The 12,945-nt window shown below is 30.9% G+C and overlaps 1 protein-coding gene across 1 annotated transcript in view; it reads right to left on the bottom strand.

Moving 5' to 3' along the window:
* Positions 1–4,256: 4,256 nt before the first annotated feature.
* LOC106464263 (protein SET-like) overlaps positions 4,257–12,945 on the bottom strand; it is a 13,889-nt gene continuing 5,200 nt past the window's right edge. Inside the window, exons 3-7 of the mRNA XM_013924388.2 lie at positions 9,380–9,558; positions 8,920–9,017; positions 8,672–8,757; positions 6,212–6,259; positions 4,257–5,340 (exon numbers count right to left, since the gene is read on the bottom strand). Of these exons, the coding sequence (XP_013779842.1) occupies positions 5,324–5,340; positions 6,212–6,259; positions 8,672–8,757; positions 8,920–9,017; positions 9,380–9,558 (428 nt within the window). The 3' untranslated portion in view covers positions 4,257–5,323. The remainder of the gene's footprint in view (positions 5,341–6,211; positions 6,260–8,671; positions 8,758–8,919; positions 9,018–9,379; positions 9,559–12,945) is intronic.

Raw genomic sequence — 12,945 nt, 5'->3', positions numbered from 1 at the left:
CCCTATTCATTAATAAAGTCGTTACTTCAGTAGCTGGCGGACATCGTTTTGCCCGTGTAATAAGGATTATAGAAAACCCAGATCCCAAATCCTTTCCATACACCGTTTTAAGAATCCAATATCCATCTATAAACATTTGATTACATATGTTCAAAATAAGTTAATCAAATGACAGTGGAAACTTGATAATAAGAAAAGTCAAGAACACTCACTTATTATTTGTTTGACTATTATTATCATTTTTTTATACTTTGAAATGTTCCCTTATTTCTTTCCGCTAATTTACAGTATTTAATTTAGTAATGATCGCTTATGCAATGTGTTTGTGCATCATATCTGATAATAGAAGAAGTCAACTGCTGTTTTGTATTATTTATTCATTTATATATAAAACGTCTTTTTATTAATATACTCCAATTTTCAATTCTATTGACCTCAAACTTTATATTTGTATAAATATGTATAACAAAGCCTTAAAAATAATTTATGGCATATGTTACTAGGGAGGGCATTTTATGCTTTGGTTTTTCATAATTGTATATCTTATCCAATACTAACTCAAGGGAACTGTGATGCGTCTTTGACTTTTCAGGGTATTGTAAATAAATAATATATATATACGGCATATTAATACAACTCTGGTGCATGAAGTCATCTTTATTGATACTTTGGACGCTAACTGCTTGCGCACCCCTGAGTCATCGAAGGATGATAATAATAAAGTATGACAAAGGTTTTGCCTTCGAATAGCTCAGAGACTAGAAAGTGACGAGAAAGCATCCAACATAAGAAAATGGCAAATGTTTGTGACTTCAGCAAAGCCTAGAGATCAACAGCTATAAACACAAATAAATCACAAACTATAATTAAAAACGCAAGAAAGGAAGAGCAGATTGGAAAACACCACAGATAACCTTGGCCGTTTAAGACCGCCATGACGAATCCAAGCAAAAAAAAAAAGATATGTTTACATAGATAGCCACAACAGAAGCACGCTACGACTCCAGTGCTTAAAGAACACTTAGAATCAACAAAGAAGAGTCTCAAAGATATTCCAAATTACCTATCACTACAACTTCTGAATCAGTGGTGTTGCTGGCGATGTGCGAAGAAAAATTATTGAGGAAGTGAAGCAGGCAATATACTATTCAATTTGCTTAGGCACAACCTCCGATTCTCCCAGGCAAGATCAGCTGTAATATGGTACGTTAGCACTGAAGAAATACAGGAGTTTCTGACTATGCAGAGAAGATTTAACTAATCATCTCTATGAGACTCTGGACCACCATGAGCTCAGCATCTGCAATATGAGGAGACAAGGATGTGTAATCTGCTAAAAAACTTATGATAAAACGTATTTCGTGTATTGCTACGCACATAGAATAAATCTTTATGTTTTTGAAATGTGCTGCAAGAATACTTGGAATCGCAAACTTTTTTTCCGAGTCGTTGAATAGCTGTATACATTTATGATACAGCATATGTTATACACATTTATGGAAAATTCAACCCAAAGACATTACTTGAAACAAATATTCCCGTTCTATCAAAATTCTTATATCAACGAGCGTATCAAGATGGTCAGACAGAGCTGGCAAACAAAATGTTTACTTTCTATAACTAGGCTAGTTGTAGAGATAATTCATTAAATGCTGTTTGACAGTGCATCTGACAAAGAAGCGTAACAGCATTAGTAAAGCTATTGATTTTGTCCAGTAACATTAAGCAAAATTCTATCAGTGACCTCCAAATATCTTCATGTAAATGACATGGACATCAGTACAGTAGCATGCATCATTGAAGATTGCAAATCTGAATTAGAGATGACACATGTCAGGAGTTGTGAATTGAAGTTGAACAGCTTGCTTCAAAAATAAAATAAAATTGCAAGAGGAACGGAAGAAAAGTTTCAAAAAAGACTGGATCACACGTGGTAAATGAAACTGTGCTTAGTTCAAATGGTGCAATTTTCACCATTTAGGAGACGTCAACCCAGAGAGGGAAAGAGCAGAAATGTTTCTAATCCACAGGCCTGAGAGAGAATCACACCTGCCAACTATATTGAAAGACGTCTATGTTTTTGAGCAAGTTATCTTGCTAGATACGTGCAGCCAACTTACAAAGCCGTACCAGCTAGTCTAACTCTTCCATAGTTTGTTAATGAAACAGTTTTGTGAATTGCATGACAAATACTGCACTCGAAGGCTCACGGTGAAACATCCTCAGACTTAAACACTGCAGTTCATCTAACGTGAACAATGTGCGTTTTGAGACAATTTAGTTTTTTGATCATGTAGAAGGTCTACAAAGTTTACTAGAATCAATATTACGTGTAACCTTCTGAATGAGCACTTTCTTAAAATGTTAACAAATATCACTCAAATTGCATTCAAATGACACTAGGGAAGTAAGAAAATACACAAAGAATGAGCAACTCTAATCTGATGACTGAAAAAATGCTGTAATTCATAACCCGTGGTACACAAAATGCTTAAAAACAGCTTCATCTTCTTGGTGTCAAAAGACTGATAATTAATTAACGATCCGCTTGATTGTTTATCGTTGCAACTGCTGACGAGATAGCGCCCACCATGGATGAAACGATGATTAGTGGAAAAACACTCAGTATGTTTCAAACATTGCCGTTAGTTTTGTTGTAAACTGTTTCTTTTGCAATTATTTTGTAGTACCTGATTAGTGTTCACGACTTTTATAATTTACTTTTTAAGACTATTGTATTTTTTGACTTGATTTACTTTTTGATCCGTATTGTGATTCCGATTTGAGTTGTATTTTTCTTTTTCCAACTAACAGCTGATCTTCTTTTAACTCTCCTCTTTGGTTAGGTGTTGTGTGTGTCACCTGAGGAAAATGAGTACATTTTATAACACATTATTAATTCATTGATTTGATCATTTATGTCAATTTTAAAATTTAGGGCAAAGATAGCCTCTCAGATAAAGGAGGGAAGGGTTGTGACGACATAAATTTCAACTTTCTATAATTAGTAAAGTATAATTCTTTATCCAGTTATATATGTCTCAAATTCGTAGCATATGCTTATCTTTTTACACTGTTAAAGGCTACATATTAGCCCTTTTTATTCCTGATGTATCAAGCTAGCATGTGTACGTTTCATTACAATTTCTTGGTAAAGTACTCTATACAAAATGCAGTACAGAAATCTGTACACCTAGCATGTATAGACCATTGGTTGAACATATAACCTGAGAACTCGTCATATTCGACTTTGCATGGAGAATCTTAGTCTCGTGTTTTTCTAGTTCCTTTTCTTGATTATGATTTCTCTTGCAGTTGTCAACCCCTGCAGACAGAGGAAACAGAAGAATCCCAGACAGATTAGGAAACAAACCACCTTGTTTATGAGTCAAGTAATGAATTTTTGTCCTATAAACTACAATTCGGTGATTTACTTTGCTGTGTTCAATTTATTCTTTGCTTAATAGTCCTAATCTTGCATTTTGCAGAAACCTTTTGAACATTAGTGAACCTGAATACCACATTATATGTCATTACTTGCAAGGCAGACCAAGTTCAGAAATTGTAATATTCGATATCTGAAACTCATCCATCACTTCATGCATCATTAAGTATCTATCTGTAAAACAAACCATTGTTTGTAAGGTGTAATACCAGACACTGAGACTGTGATCCTATTTTTAACACTAATAAAAAAACGTAACTTTCATAACATTTTTACTCTATACTTTTATAAAATGTTTATTGTTCTTTTTATAATCAACATTTCGAATCTAAACGAAGTTTATTTCATTATTATTATGAAAAAAAAGTTGAATTAAATATGTGAAAGTAGAAGAACTTGTATCAGATCATCTTATGTTAATTCTATTGGGTTTGATAAGCTAAACATTAAAAATAAATTATGAATACAGTTTATCAGAGATACACTAACCAAGTTATATTAGATGAGCCTCGCAGTAGAACAATCCTATATACATGTGGTCTGTTAACTAAAACTTTTGTACACTTTAATCTGCATAGTTATATTACCAGTAGTAAATATTTATCTAATGTGAATAGTGTGTGTTTTGAGACTATCTAGTTTTATCATCATCTACATTGCAAAAAAGTCTACAAAGTTTACTAAAATCAATACCACATATGTAACCTTCTGGATGAGCACTTTCTTAAAATGTTAACAAATATCACTCAAAATGCATTTAAATGACACTAGGGAAGTAAGAAAAACACACAAAGAATGAACAACTCTAATCTGATGACTGAAAAAATTGCTGTAATTCATAACCTGTAGAACACATGGTACACAGAATAAATCTAAAGAATACTTAAAAACACTTTCATCTTCTTGGCATTAAAGGATTCTGATAATTAATGATATTAAAAAATGTCTTCACACTGCAAATTTATGGTATGCATTAATCCCTCAAACATCATTCTAGAAGAACAAAATGATCAAAGAATAACTTGAACATGAAAAATGGTTTACTATGCTAAAATTGTACACCCACACCAATAATGTTTTTAACACTACTTCAAATGTGTCGTTACAAAGACTGTCACAGAAACACAAGAAAAATTACTTTAAAACCAAGCACATGAAAGTTTGCATTAACCCTCACCTGGATGATCTACTGCATGAGGTGGGAGACCATATAATTGTGAAGTTTGCTGATGGTACATACATGTGAAAGAATCCTTGTGTAGCTGTACAAGTGAGTTTGATAGCCAATGGTTCTAAGTGTCTATCCCCTTATAACAATAAAAATAAAAACCTAACATGTTATGAAAGGTGAATATGTATATAATGTTATATAAAAAAACAAACAGGAAAAAGAGACACAGCAGCTTTTAAACCCTTTTAACTTTATCAAGTCTTAGTTATGCTAGAATATTTTTTTCTTTTACCACTAATCTGGCTTATTTCATTTATACATACAAACTCACTTTTTTTATTTTATATTTAAGTTTAAATAATCTACACCACCAAAACACACAAATTATTCAAGAAATATAAATCACAAAGTTCCACTATTCACAATGAAAAAAGCTGATCTACTAAAAGTAAAATCAATGGTCTTGGTCATAGCTTATGTCTGTTCAGCTGCTTGCTTGTGTTTAGGTACAAATGTTGCAAATGAAATCTCAGTATAAAAGTTTGAACAATATTCTTCTGATAAAGAAATGAAACATTATGATGTGATGAAAAAGGTCTGGATAGAATGTTTCAATGGCTCCAAAGTCATGCCATTTTACGAGCTGTGTCCGTGAGGGATTAACTGCAACAGGTTGTACAACATCTAACTGGACTCTTGACAAATCTTCACTCATCACCTTCTCCTAAAGCAATATAGAGAGCTTTCTGAAACTATCTGAAATCTATAGTACAAATCTTTACCTATAAATAAGACATCAATTATAGATCAAAACAGACTTAACCTAATGTTTTATCTAAATATAATACACAGAAAACATAAATTAAGTTCTCAAGAATAGGAAGGAGGACAAAACAGATGTCCTTCTGTCAATACTTACCAAACATCTGAGGTCTGGATACTTGCAACATCGGCAAAAGTAAAACATTTTAAAAACTTAGGAATACCAAAGTGACTATTTAACACATTCTGAGACTAAAGAACACAAATGAATGACTTGGGTCTCTGAGATCTTCCAAATCAACAAACTGAAATTTTAACTACATATTTTACAAGTAATACATCTTTTAAATGTATAGATTCATATGAAAAATACAATTAATTGTTTCTTACAGGCTTTTAAGCTCCAGCTAACCTACAACCAAATTCTAAGCTCAAATTGTATAATCTTAAAAATTCATCTTTATCAATACATTAATTGAATTTACCCAGATACTACATTCACATGGCAATAAAGAATATTTTCTTCCTTGATATATCTTTGTATTGTGACTGATGACTTCACAAGCCAAGAGATATAAAGCATTGCAAATATAATCTATACCAAACAATATCATGATATTGTAAATATTGATTTTACAGGGTTTTTATATTAGAAGCTTTTTCCTTATTAATAATTCACCCTTCTAAGTGACAAAAACAAGCACCTTAACATGTACCCATCTGAAAAATTTAAAAAGAACAAGCTACATTAATTCAGACAACCACAGTGCTACCTCAACATATGTATTAACAACAACGTCAAAATATAAAAATAGCTCAATAAACATTTATACCTCCATCATCCTCTCCTTCTTCATATGCTTCTTCATCATCAACATCTTCTGTAATAAACAAAAGTTATACAATGTATAAAATATTGTGATCATCCATGTATATAACTAATCACCCCATTTCTCTCTTAACTTTATTAACACGGGTCAAAAGCCTTGTCATTGTGTTTGTTGACTCACATTAAAAATTTTATTTAACTATTATTTTATGAATTTATTTCAATAAGTTTGATGTCAAATTGAATATTATAATTCAAATTTTAGTATTATACATTATTTAATTTCTTAATTTAAAAAAAATATTAAAAAAAAACACACCTAAATATCAATTTTTGCGTGTCATGTGGTATGTTGAATGCAACACAGGTTCAAATTAGATGTTTGTGATATCAAAATACTAAGCCTATAGTTTCTTAAGAATTAGAAACTCAAACTATCTGTATTTAAAAGCTAGAATATAAAATAAGAACCTCCTATCTTTTCTATTTGCTGAGATATTGCTACATGTACTGACTCAAACACACACTCACCTATTTCCATTTTTGGAAACACTTCTGTCTATGACATGTGAAAACCAATCAAAAGCTCAGAATGTCCCCTTAATGGCTTTCTCAGTCTTTTTCAAATATACGGATATGTAATTCTCTTTTTATACAAGGTTCAAAGCAGTAAGGTAAGACTAGTGAGCTCGAAATTTAATATTTTTTTCAGACCCAAATACAGCTTAGTTACTAAGCTTGATAAATTATAGTGGAATTCTATGGTATTGATATAGTAATTTATGATTTTTGGATACTTCAAAATGTATATTTAAAACCTAAAAGAAATGATTTCATTTCATACCCTCCAGCAAATGAGTACAAAGTTTGTAACTAGAAGAGATAATTGTTTGCTATACTTCTTTATTTACTCTTCTATGTTTTAAGAAAAATAAGTTTAATAACTCTATGTCACTGTACTTTACAAATTACTAATCCACTAAAACACAGTCAATACAGGTCACTTTGTAAAGGCCAGTTTTATATTCTTGTATACGGTAACCTGAGTGTACATGCACCGTGTCATTTCAACTTCTGTAATGTTAGCCAGGCACAGCTGAAAGGTCAATATAATAAAAATAATAAATATGTATAAATGTATAATGTTATGAGATTAAAGCTAATTAGACTAAACATTTGTGTTTTCATGCTATAATATGTAGTCATTCTAAAAAGAAAAAAGTAAAATTTATATTAATTTCCTAATTTTTATGGTGGTTACGAAGTTGGTCAATTGGACCAACCCCGTATAGAGTTAGAGTATAGAAAATAACACAAAATATAAAGTTTTACTGAAAACAAGCATTTGATATGTATTTATGAGGTTGTAGAGATTACACAAATGATAGTTGAGATTTTTGGGATGAAGAATACTTATTTAAAATCATAACACAAAAATCAATTTGCACTCGGACTAGTAATGAAACAGATATATTCACAAACTAATCTTCAGTAAAAATACTTCATTGAAAATTTTGATTTTTTGTGTACAAGACTTGTAAATTTTACTAAAAGTCTATCATATTTTGTAAAGATACACATACTGCGTTAAAAGTAAAAGTATAATTACTTAACACATGAAAGCGTGTATACAAACACGTATTTTATACTGAGCCCATCGTGAAAGGGTTAACAGATACAAATAATTAAAAAGTGCACATATGCAAAAACAGAAAGAGTAAAATTTAAGCTTGAAACAAGTAAAGTTTATTTAATTATAAGCTAGGAGGTTTAACTGAAGAAATCATAACCATCATCTATAAAAATCTGAAAACAGCTTACAATGCATACTTCATCTTGACATTCCATTTATGTTGCTACTAACAAATTTTTACCCAACTAATCAAAACAAATGAAGTATCTACATCCAATAAAAGTTTTCTTTTGGGTAACATTTACTTTACACCAACTTTCTATAATTTATAAACAGTTGCACCTCTACATTGAAATGTTCTAATAAGACGGAAATATTCATCAAAAACAAATGGTTTACAACAAAGGTGTATGACTAATTCCATGAATGAGAAGCACTTGTTTTTCTAAACTTAAAACACATTTGTTAACAATATACAATTTTTAAAGAATCACAAACAGCTTATTTTTATAATGTAGTACAACAGTTGTATAGCACGTGAATAAAAAAGTAAACTAGCTTAGTAAAAAAGAAAAACATTTTAATTTGAAAAGCTTTATAGAGTGGGAAACCAAAATTTCCCAACAAAGTCTATAAAAATGAAGATATCACTTTTGTAAAGTTGGGAGGGTTTCATTTGATAAAAGATTCAAAATATTTTTCAGAAAACATTAAGTACAAATATGAACATTTCTAAAGGGTTATTATGTTTGGTGTTTCGTCATAATTATATCCTAGTATTTTTTAAAAGTCTGAACCCACAGAATTAACAAAACACAAGACAGGACTCACCACCTTCTTCTCCATCTTCATCATCCTCATCTCCTTCTCCTTCTTCTTCAACTACAACTATTGAGTCATCTACTTCTTCCTCTTCACTGAATTATCATGAAAACCAGATTTTTTAAACTTCATTTAATATTTCATTAAATAGATTTATCATAGCTTCAATTCCTTTCATATTTGAAACATTAATGTAGAATAATAGCTATTAAACTTCAAAGAGTTTCAGTGTTTTGATAGAGATGTGAAATACTAACCTGTCATCATCATCTCCTTCAAGTCCATTTTCTTCCACTTCAATGTCTGGAACTAAGAAATACTGGAGAGGATTTGGCCACATGTCATCTTTAATTACCTGAAGTGAAAAAAAACAAACATCCATTATGCCTTTTGTAACTGGTTAAAAAAACAAACTTATATTCAGTGTCAAAAGCTTAATGATTAAAAAAGAGAGAGAGAGAGAGACACTGAAAAAGACTTTGGTAAATCAAATTTTATTCTGTCAACATTAAGAAATTAGGATAAACTTGTTCTGTGTAGCTGTTAGACACCAAATAAACAAAACAGTAAATGTTGGGTTAATAATTTGATTTACGGTGTAATTATCACAAAAATATTATTACTTAAAAAAAAGTTAATATATATATACACATAGCAGAAACAATACAGATAAATCTACTTATATCTTTAGAAAAATGCACATTGAGGTTAACTAACCTCAGCAATGTCATCAGCTGAAGCATCCCCATGATCTGTGAACCAAGAGAAAAATGTTCGTGGTTGTTCAAGAGCCCTTTTACGATTATTCTTCATCAATGCCTGTCTTTCCTTCTGTTTCTTGGTTAGGTCCATTCCTTCTTTCCATTTGATTGGAGTAGATTGAGATGCTGGATCACCTATTTGAGAGTTTACAGCAATTAATTTCTCTAATAAAACTTAGTAATGTGATCAAAAGAATGAAATAGTTGGTTTTAGCTTAAAAAGATAAAAGTCTGAGAACAGTGTTCATACCAGTTGATATATCATGACTTACATCCCAAGGACACATCTATATCTGATTGTAAAAGCAATCTTAAGTAGAAAAACTAGCTTAAAAGAGCAACACAGAACCAGTAATGACTGTTGTTCTAAGAAGACCAAAAGAATGGTTAAAAATCTCAACTGATACTAGTATTAAATCAAGGAAATTGAACCACCTTGAAACACCAAATGAACTTTGCTCAGTACACACAACAACAAATATATACATTCATGTAATTAAAGACTATTTACTTAGAATGTAAGGAACACTGCTTTAACAATAATAATGAATTCTCTTCAACCTTGACAATTTAGTAACATCTAAAATATAACAAGTTTTCACTTTACTAAGTTGCAATTTAGAAAGATTTCAAAATAATTAACTGCCACAATACAAACATGTAGATCCAAAATAAAGGGTCACCCCTTTACTATAGTAGCACTTCCACACACTTATTTTTATATCAGTATCTGCCATCAATTAACTATAAAATACTCCTATGTCAAATTAGCACATCTATTGTAGGATTTATATTATTCCACAGCAGAAAAAAAGAGGGTGGGTATAAATAATTTAAAACTTGAGGGAAGCTCTGTAAGTAACAGATATTTCTATACATGATATCTGTATGAATTACTGCTTCATAAATTCAAAAATATTTCACTGTGATGTTTCTTTAAAGAAACAATTAAAAATGCCTACATTTGTTGTAGATTTTAATTAATGATTTCTGTCTTCCTACATGATTATAAAACCTGTTCCAGGAAATATATTTGTTTTCCTAACATACTCCAATATCATAATTTGATGAAGTATAAGATAAGAACCAGTACTGTAAATTTGAACATATTTCACAAGAGCTTTCATTATATTATTACGTCTTTGTTTGTTTGTTAATTTTCCGTAAAAATTCTTTCCGAAGAAACTTTAGAGATAAAAGTCCTTTCTTAAATAAAACTAGTTTATTCTTTCTCAATACAACTTTGCAATACACTTAATTTCCACAGTCACGCTATAATTCACAACAAATGAACAATTCACGTGCTTGACTCAATTGTCTTCTCTATCTCTGCCATTGTTGCTGTCACTTCTTGGCAGTCTTATATACAAGAATACCAAACATCTATTAAATACTCGAGGCTTCACGAATGGACATGAATTTTCTAGAAGCTCATGACGTGTTACTAGCATCACGTGACTTCCGCTGTCGTAACAACATGTTATGACCACTATTCTACAATTTCTCATGACAACCAAAATTGAGAAACAGCGATTGTCTAAAAGATAAAACTTACACTTGTATTGAAGTTACAGTATTCAAACTAGCATTATTTTGTTCAAAACCATTTGAACTCTCCTTGTAATGGCCTAAAAATCCTGTATTATGACCAGAAAAAATTTGGAAAATTCACAACAGAGGTCAAGCTAGACTCCCAAAACAGGGAAAATAATTTCTATCTCCATGTGCCAAAAGGGAGAGGCATTTAAAACATAAAAACACCATTTAATAAAGGAAAGGTTTATTTAAGAGTTAATTATTTCCATTATACGTGTGCGTGTACATGTACACACACACATAAATGCTATTTGAAGTATTAAATAATGTATTTTGTATCTAAATTTTTTAAAGAATTTTAAAGATTTGATTTTATTGATTCAAATAGCAAAAAAATCTCTCTTCACTTAAAATAATATAAAACTATTTTCTAATTTAACTACATTTTCTTTCTTTCTTTTTTAACTTATATTTTGAATGGTGAAAATTATGAAGTTTTCATGCCCATGAGCTGAAACAGCTTTTTTCATCTTTACAAAAGCCAAAATCCCTTAGTATCTTTCACATACGAACTGAAGTAATTCTGATTCAAAACTATGTGAAACTTGATTGGCTTTTCATTCTTCAAAGGTTTTATGCCTAACAAGTTTTCTAGAAACTCTGAGGAAATGAAGAATAGTTAATATCATTACAGACAGGAATATCTAAGTTTTATAAGACTGCAGTTCAAATGCCATTATATCAGTAAATAATGAGTAACAACAATTTAAAATTATACTACTTAATGGTATATACCTTGCATAATTAATAACTACTTCCTATGACAAACAATTCGCTCAAAAAGACACCTTTCCCAATCACATACACTTTTCCATAATCCACTGATAACAATTAACCCAATTATGCAGTCAGATATTTTCTTCTTTATTTAAATATAAACTTTCAATAGCAACTAGTTCACAAAATTGGTACTGACATACTCTCTGCGAGGTGATTGGATTGAGCGTACTGATAGGTTTATATCTATATTATGTATACTTAGATGGAAATGTACGGATAAGTGTGTAGTGTCTCAGTGATTTGATTGGTTTTACCAAGAGTTTGGAAACCAAAAGTTTGATAATGCTATTCATCAAATTTATCACTGGTGACCCATTATGCTCAAATTTTCGCCAGAGGGAGGGAGATGTAGTAAAAACAAAACTGTCACTACGAATACAAAGTTCGAAGCCACTTCAACCACATGCATAACCTAATGTTTAGGAACAACAAGAGACATATTGATTCATCTTGGCTGTCCCATTCTCTATACTAATTATTATAAGTTTAAAAAAATCTTAAAGCCAGCCCTTATCATTCATATAGTTATCAAGCTTTCTCTCAACCCTTTCCAGACAAGTCACGGGTCAAAGGCCATGTCATCGCGTTTGCTGACTCACATTCAAAATGTTATTGAACTACTATTTCATTAATTTATGTCAATAAGTTTGGTATCAAACTGTAGATTAATTTCTTAATTTAAAAGTAAATATAAACAGTTAAACATCAATTTTTGTGTGTCACATGGTATGTTGAATGCAGCACTGGTTCAAATTAGATGTTTGTGAAGTCAAAATACCAAGTCTATAGTTTCATATGAATTAGGAACTCATATTACCGATATTGACAAGCTAGAATATAAAATAAGAAGGTCTTATCTTTTCTCTTTGCTAAGATAATGTTCATGTGATGAATCAAACACAGTGGCCTCACTCACCTCTTTCTATTTTTGAAAACGCTCCTTTAAATACACTTACTTCAATATATGACAGGTGAATAACCAATTGAAAGCTCATAATGTCTCCCTAGTGGCATTCTCAGCCATTTTCACGTGTTAAGACACTATCTCGTTCTTTCAAATCAAGATCTCAAGGAGGTAGGTTGTGTCTTTAGTCTGCTCAAAATTTCATATTTTTAGACCCTAATACAGCTTAGTTACTAAGCCTG

Source organism: Limulus polyphemus, unplaced genomic scaffold (genome assembly GCF_000517525.1).
Source record: "Limulus polyphemus unplaced genomic scaffold, Limulus_polyphemus-2.1.2 Scaffold1601, whole genome shotgun sequence".
Taxonomy (NCBI): Eukaryota; Metazoa; Arthropoda; class Merostomata; order Xiphosura; family Limulidae; genus Limulus; species Limulus polyphemus.
This window is presented reverse-complemented; position numbering and strand designations above follow the sequence as displayed.